Raw genomic sequence first — 8,484 nt, forward strand, 5'->3', positions numbered from 1 at the left:
AAAGCACCTTGGATCTGGGTTCATAATAAGATTATGACAAAACAATTAGGAATGTTTATAGCTAATTTCTACAGCAACAACCTCATTGCTCCTTCACTGTAGAGTGGAATGTTACATACAGGCTGTGCCTGGATTCCGTGCAAAGTACCTCTTGTACTAAGTTACGTAGAGAACTTAGTTCATCATTGATCTCATCTCATCTGAGACGGCAGGGATTCTGAATCTGAATTATAAGCAAGTTCCTTTTTTTTTTTTTAAACAAGTAAGTGTAAGTAAAATTGTCAATTATGTTTTTGGTTTAGCGTTTTAGAATTAAAGCAACTTAATTTTTTTTAGGATTGCCACATTATGAGGTTGAGTTAGTTAACCAAAGTCACACCAAAAAATGAACATTTAGGCAAAAGAAGTTTTGTGAAAAAAAATTACGTAAGATATTCAGTTGATAAAAATGTATTGGTCATTGGTTCAATCCCATGATTTGCAAGTAATCATTTAACTAAATTTCCTTTGTTTTGAGGCTGGTTGCAGAGTATACCTCAGACTGTATCTCTGAAGCTAGGGACTGTGTCTGTGTTCAGACACTTAGATTGTTATTGTCCGACACTTAAAGTTAATTGAGCATCATCATTAAGTGCTTAGTGTGTGTTAACTCATTTGGTTCCCACCCCAACCCTGTGAGGTGTAGGTTCTATTATTATTTCCATTTTACAGCTGAGGAAGCTGAAGAACAGGGAGAGTTAACTTGCCAGAAGTGACATAGTAAGTGGTCCAGCTGGCATATGAACATAAACCATCTGTTCAGGGTCTGGACTCCTAACCACTTTGTGGCACTCATTAAATATCTGCATGAGTGAATGGATGGAGGATGAAAGCATGCATGAACAAATGGATGAGTGAAGAAGGAAACTATAAAGAGATTAGAAACTAGTGACAGAAAGACAGGGGTATGGGGAACATTAGCTTTCAAAACTCACATGTTCTCTATCTACCTTAGGCTCTAGTTGGGTAGCATCCTTCACAGTAGACTGAACAGATAAATAAAATAAATAGATGGATAGATAAAAGTGACCATGTTGAAACCAGTGTGTTTTTGACCAGTGTGTCCTCAAAATTTACTTAGCATGAGACAAGGGAGTCATCAGATTTTAGACATTCAGGCATATCTAAGGTGTGAAAGGAGGAGGAGATGATGATTAAGATCTCCCTTTTCTTTCCCCAACAGTTCTATCAGTGTACTAAATACAACCCCTGAAGAATCTAAGCCAAATCAGGTTGGAAGAGAATGTACAAATCAGAAGTGGAGCATGGCATCAAGGCCTGATTCACAGGAAGGTTGCTGTAGTGGATGCTCCTCGACCCACGCAGACGCCCACATAGAGAAGGATGACTTACCTTAGACATGTGAACTGGGATTTTTTTTTTTTCATTAACATGTTCATCAAATTTCACATCTGAGTTGAAACAGGGTGTGTTATAAAGTCAATCATCTCTAATAATTTAAAGTGGTCTGTGTTGTTTGTTTGGACTTCCCTGTTCCTCCCCCAAAGAGCTAAAATGTTAAATCTATTTAAAAGGATATAAAAGCTTTGGATATGTATTTTTAGTAACAGAAGCACCTGGTTCTGTGAATAAAGGAATGTATAAACGTTTGGATGCAAACAAAGCACTAGAATGAGTTTCCTCTTATAGGTATTAAAAATAGCACTTTTAGGAAACTGATTATTGTAAATGTTTAATTTTGTCTCATATATAGTTGGCATTGGAAGTTTAGCCTTTCCTTGAATGTATACTGTAGCTTTTTAACAAAGCAAGTTATATATTTATTATGTTTAGTGTGATTTGAAATACCCTCTTTCATATGTTTTAAATAAAGTGAAATTTATGTATGTTTTGTACATAGATATACATGATTATGTTAAGAGGCTTTAAGATTTAAAGATTTTACACATCCATAATTATAGTATTTCATGCCAATAAAATTTTTATTAGTGATATTCTGTTTACAGATGTATTAGAGCCATTGCCACCTTATGTTTAAGAATTTTTTGAACCCATCTGAGCAATAAATACTGAAAAGGTATTCCATGAAGCCAAGTTCTTTAGATCATTAACATTACTAATGTTACATTTTGGAGATTTCTATAGCATTAGGTTCTTTTAATATGCAGGATACTACAATTTTTCAAAGGATTATTGATTTTAGCATAATAGAGGTAAGACAAGAGTACCTTTGGATGAAACAATTTAAGAATATTGGCTTAGGATATTTGGATGATAGAAGATATTAAGATATTTAAGATGTTTGGATGGTGATATTTTCTCTACCAGATGGGTACCCATACCGTAACACCTGTACCAGCAAAGGCTTTGTATAGTTGCCAGTAATTCTTTAATAATTTTTCAATGAGATATTTACTGATAAGGAAATCTGATAACATAAAAGCATCAGATTTTATAGTCCAGATATGATACTCTGGACAAACTTGTCATTTCACTTTCAGGACTGATTGCATGATTCTTCATGGTTGTTATTGTTATTATTATTGATAGTAAGAATAATGTAAGTGTGGGCCCAAGCACTTTCCTAGAATTTTCATCAGAAAGCTTTAAGTACCTAACTCTATTTGTCTCTGCATGTAGAAGCCTACACATATCCAGTCCTTGCTGTAGGTCTTGTAGTTTAGGCCCATCTGCCTTCCCATTTTCTAGCAGTTTAACCATTTGTATTCACTCACCTGGTTGTGGCTGTTCAGTTTAAATTTGTCATGTTAAAAAAGTACTTTTGTCGGGCTTCCCTGGTGGCGCAGTGGTTGAGAGTCTGCCTGCCGATGCAGGGGACACAGGTTCGTGCCCCGGTCTGGGAAGATCCCACATGCCGCGGCACGGCTGGACCCGTGAGCCATGGCCGCTGAGCCTGCGCATCCGGAGCCTGTGCTCCACAGCGGGAGAGGCCACAACAGTGAGAGGCCCATGTACTAGGGAAAAAAAAAAAAAAAGTACTTTTGTCATCCACTCACTCACTATATATATAACTCTTTGGAGTTGCGTAGCAGCAGCCATTTTTTCAGGGTTAATAGCATATTATTGAGTATCTTGTAAGACATTAGTGAAAGTGCTCATGAGAAAGTACCACATTTATAGTCTCAAAAAGCTGGCTCTTGAGCAAAAGCCAATTAGTCACCACATTCAGCTTGGTGCATGCCCCTTTTTTACCATTTAAAAATATTAGAAATGATGCAGAATTTCAGAAGTAGTACCATACTCCAAAGGAAGAAACAGCCGTGATATCGTTCTTTTGCTATTGAGCAATAACGTGATCAAAGAAAAGCAATCAAATTTTCTAAATAGTCAGTGATACATTTGTCAAGAATTGGGGTTTTCTTTTCAGGGCTGTCCATGATATACTTGGCTAGAAACAGTGTTCTAATTTTTAGAGTAATCTCTTTTAGGAATATTGCATTCCACAATGATGAATTTCTACAAAGCAGCATCAGTTTTTTGTTTTTTTCATTTTAAAGTTGGTTGAATTCTCATATTGGAGAGAGAAATTCCCTTGAGACTTACTTTGAAATCTAAGGTATGAAAGAAACAGTAAAATGAAAGCCAGGATCATTGTGCTTTTGATAAAAGATCTGCCAGTAGTTGTATGTTTTACTTAACAGCGTAGAGTTTGCTTTACATTCCGGCTCCAATGATGATTCCTAGTCACGCTAAACTTCCTAGAATGTTGAAACGGTTTCCATGCTGGATAACTCCTGACTCCACACATAAAACTCCTAGATTTTATTTGCCTTCCCTCTCTAGGTGTTTGCCGTTTACTAGTAATACAGCCGTGCTGCAGTCTTGCATTTAGCCAAGATGAGGTGAGAGAGAACCATGTTCACTTTTGCTTGAAAGTCTTCCTGACCATTTTCAGTGTCTTCTTCTTTATCAGGATGCAGATCTGAAACATTCTGTGCCTTATTTGTTTTTATCCATTTTGAATTTTCAAAGCATAAAAGTGGCAAAGAAAATTTAAGAGATTTTATTTCCTACTCTTAAATTTGTATATCTTCAATTTATGATGAGAAACTTAATAGAAGAACAATCCTACCAGAAAATTAAGATTAAACTTAATAAATAGGTACTTTCTTGTAGAAGCAATGTATTAAATGTGTAGATTCACGGAGCAATCCATGGCAAATTGTTTTCCTCATGGTATAATTAAAATACTGTCGTTACTTAGAATTGCATTTTTGTACTTTTGCTGACCAGACTTGTTCATAGGCCTATGGTAACACTTTTTTGGGGGAAACATATTCCATAGTACATGGTGAGAAGGAGAGCGCCCTAGAATCCAGTTTTGACCTGCCCTGGTGGAGCATTTGAAAACGCCCGGAATGCCAGGAGAGGTTTTGCAGTGTGTACGCACGGAACGCTGTGAGCTAGCAAACCCCTTATGTGATTGCCCTGTTGTAAAAGTCTTGAACACCTGTTGCCTGATGTAAATCATGTTCTTATTTCTAGATTGGATTTAAATTAAGTATGGGTCTTGGAAGTCTAGTAAATATACTTCTCCCTATGTTTGTCCTTAATTTTTTTCATTCTTTTCATAAGCATATAAAAGTAGCTGCTGTGTGTCAGGGCTTATTACTACCTTCTAGTTACTGGGGAGGGAAAGACAACTAAGCATGCTCCCTGCCACTGAGAATCTCTGGGTTGAGTGGAAGACCAGCTGTATAAACCTAAATTGTCATAAACAATGGGAGATGCTGTTCAGACATTCGGTCTGGTGATAAAACTTGGACTCGTTGTTCTGCTCCAGGATCATGTATCCGTCTCCTAACAGTGACGTGGCAAGCTTCTAGTTAAAGAGTCTTTGCATTATTTCCTATGGGAAGAACTATGTAATTAATATATTACTGTTTTGTTTTTGTTGGGTGTTGGGTTTTGTTTTTGTTTTCTACAATCAAAATAACCTGCAAAGCAGCATTAAGAATTTCTGCCCACAAGAACATGTATTATTATCTAATAGAAAAAGAATTTACAAAGATTTGGGCCATGTAGATAAGGATAATAAGATAGGTTATTCTAGTCATTTCTCTAAATATGTTTTTATCAGGTTGGATGTAGATTAAAGTGGAATGGACTGATTAAATTATTTGATTTATATAAAAATACTTCACTTGACTGGTTGGTTTTTTTGGTTTTGGTTTTGTTTTTTTAACATTTACAAATACCTGATTTCAGAGGTCTTAGGAGGTACTGTAATGCCAGTGATACATAAAGATCCTGGTAGAGACCCTCTTTTATTTTAGATTCAGAAATACTTATACCTCATATGACGCTTAACCCATAGTGAGCACACAATATTTATTAATGAGAGAGATGAAATACTAATGAAACAAGTAGCACATTACTTCATTGGCATGAATGGACTAAATTTCAGGTCAAAATCCTGAAACTCTTCTTTCTCAGGAGGGCTAGGAGCCTTTTGTTTTGGTTGATTTCCAGCCCTATCTAGCTTGGTTCCTCGCACAGAGAATTGGAATAGAGTAGGCCATTCTACAGTGAAAAACACCAAACTTGTGTGGTTCAATACAAAAATTGAATTCTTGCTCATGAAATGACCAGCGTGGATTGGGCGGTCTGCTCGATGGCCCGCAATGTTGTCAAATCGGGGAAAGAGCAGACTGGCAGGTGATGGTGGATATTAAGAGCCAGATCTGAAAGAGACACGCACATTGCTTTGTCCACAACCTAGACGTACAGCCTCAACCTAACAACAAACGACTGGGAGATGCAGAAAATGAGGCTGTTTGGTGAGCACTGATAGCTCTGCTACATAATGTGCTTGATGTGTTACTTACTTTAAAAAAAAAATAACCAGCAAAACATATTACTCTGCAAGGGATTTTTTACTGACTATTTATTAAAGCTTCAAATCGTCTTAATTTTTGGAAGGAATGTATTTTAAGCCTTCTCTTGCCTTCTCTAACCTTTTCATAATACAACGTTTTTTAATGTTTAAGTGGTAATTTTACACGTTTACTAAGATATAGTATACTGAATACATTTTCTTTTGATTCAACAACCCTGCAAAATAGAATATTAACCTTCCTATTTTTAGAGAGTTGGTAACAGACTCAGATATCAAGGGACAAATGCAAGCTCACATAATTATAAGTGACAAAATCAGAACTGAAAAACCCAGATCTTATCATCCCTAAATTTCAACTTATTCCAGACTGCTGTAGTGCCTTTTGGTATGGCTTTCTGAGTGAAATTGTTCAGTTCTTAACCCATAATCTGTCACCCTGTCATCTCCAAAGGTATTGATTGTTTGATCCACATACGAAGCTCACCCTTGTTTTTGTTAATGGTGACCATGGCAGTCCTATTCAGAACTGAATCTCTACCTTTTCAAGTTTAGGGCATTAAGGATCTAATTGAGATAGCCAATTTAATAGCAAATAATACTCTAACAAAAGGTCACTGAGTAATGCCAAGATATACCTAGACAGCCTGCTTTTTCTGCCGTGTCTTTTGTTCTCTCGTAGTGTGTGCACCACGTCCCTCTGTGACTACAGTCACAGTGACCAAAAACATTGTTTTGTCCAATGGTCCAGTAATCTTTTGCAGATATCACCATGAAAAATGAATGTTAAAGTAGTAGAATTAAGTAACGTGTATGAATATTTTTACTCAATTTAGAAAGAACAGCTGCTTGCAGGGCAGCTGGAGATTTTCTAGTTTCCCTGCTGTGTCTGCATTTAGATATTTCGTTTTCTTGTTTCTGGTTTGTCAAGACAGTTTCCTGGTTACAGTGCTCCATTAAAGCAAACCACGCCCCAGCCCAGTGTACTCATTAGAAAAAAGCAGACTTTTGCACGTTCCCTAAAGCCCTCAGACTGAGACCCCAGAACCTGCCCTCCATTCCAGTTCTCTGGACCCAATTCTCTAATATACCTGGTGTCTAAGCTGAGGCGGAAGCTGTCCAGCTAGGGATGGGGTCAAACACTGCTGGTTCTCAACCCTAACACATGTCGGCAGCTAGTCCTCTCCAGCCCTTACGTGTGGTCATTACTTGATTACAACATCATAATTAACTTACCCCGAATACCTGTGGCTCTAACTCTTTCAGGATAACCTTTTTTCCTGATTTTATATCAGTGAAAAGTTTCAATGAAACAGTTCTGAAAGAGTTGCCCAGGAGTGCAATGCTTTTATGGAGGATCAACTAAACTCTTTTAGCCTTTTTCTTTATCAGTCGCTTTTACCTTGAAAAGTAACTAATTGATAGATTATTTTTGATAGTTTCATCCCTTTTTAAGCAAAAGGAATTAAATAGTGAAAATCTCTATAGATTATTTGAATTTAGTGAAATCAAACTTTCCCAAACAGTTGTTTCTTCTAGGCTTAATGCCCTAAAGAAAAAGAGAAATCCGTCAACAACTAGCCATACAAAACAATGTCATATGTTAGTTCTAAGAAGCTATTTTGATCTTAAAGAAACCATGGGAAATTTTAACTGGAATTAGAAAATTCAGCTTTGATCCTTTATTTCTGACACAGGATTGCTCATTTTTATCAAAGGCAAAGATTTGAGGAAATGACAAATTCAGTTCATGCTTTTAATTTAAAATCTATAAATTATTGTCCAAACTGAGAAGTTTTCAGTAGTGAAAGGGGAGCTGTTCATAATGAGGCCCATACCAGAGGTGTAAAGTGGGATGAACGGTCACCTTACTTGTGGCTGAAGGCTCCTCCAAGTAACCAGAACTCTGACTTGAGTTTCGACTGTTGAACCCTAATCCCTTCAAAACTACTCCCTTTAATTCATGCCTCAGGTACGGTTTCTATCAATAAAAGATGGAGTCAAGTTGTTGTCTATCTTAATGTACAGTCAGTTCTCCTAAAACACTTGGTTTAGAAGTGCAACACAAAAAATCAAATTTGTCCCAGGGTGATTGATACATTAGGGGACGGTTTAAGCATAGTGCAAAATTTGCATTTGCTAATGCGTGATTCTGTCTGTGAGAAACACCAGATGGATACGGAAAACTACCCCCAGCTGAACTGAGCTGGGTAGAGACACATAAAACACATAGACACCTCAAATATCCACCAGCAGCTTCAGTTTACGACGTGTGTTACAAGCAACACCCACCCCTATCTGGCATTACAACTTCCCCTTCCATTTCAGGCAACTTCCTGCCGCCACTTTACAATAACTCACAAGCTACAACCTACCAACACCCCTTCCATAAGCAAACTTCCAGTCTTTTCCAAGGTTAGGTGCCATATTTGTTGTGGTATTTATGTGTTTCTTAACCATTTAACATGTATAAAACTCTGCTGCTGGTTTTATTAGGATTTTTTTTTTGAGTCACTGATGAAGTTTTTGAGTGTTGTGCCCATAATCCTATTTTCTCCAAACCCCCTGTGCTATTTACTGTGCGATTTTGCACATGGTGGTCTTAGGAGTGCATTTGTTGTGTGAGA

General features: G+C 37.1%; 1 protein-coding gene across 7 annotated transcripts in view; it reads left to right on the top strand.

Annotated features, from left to right (window-relative positions):
• SSX2IP (SSX family member 2 interacting protein) overlaps positions 1–1,502 on the top strand; it is a 38,245-nt gene extending 36,743 nt beyond the window's left edge. For 6 of the 7 annotated variants that reach the window (XM_060139646.1, XM_060139648.1, XM_060139650.1 and 3 more), the window contains one exon: positions 1,220–1,502. In XM_060139646.1, the coding sequence (XP_059995629.1) occupies positions 1,220–1,397 (178 nt within the window). In that variant the 3' untranslated portion in view covers positions 1,398–1,502. The remainder of the gene's footprint in view (positions 1–1,219) is intronic. The other variant, XM_060139649.1, reaches the window with a different exon arrangement.
• The last annotated feature ends 6,982 nt before the right edge of the window (positions 1,503–8,484 follow it).

Source organism: Lagenorhynchus albirostris, chromosome 2, assembly GCF_949774975.1.
Source record: "Lagenorhynchus albirostris chromosome 2, mLagAlb1.1, whole genome shotgun sequence".
In the NCBI taxonomy this organism is placed as follows: Eukaryota; Metazoa; Chordata; class Mammalia; order Artiodactyla; family Delphinidae; genus Lagenorhynchus; species Lagenorhynchus albirostris.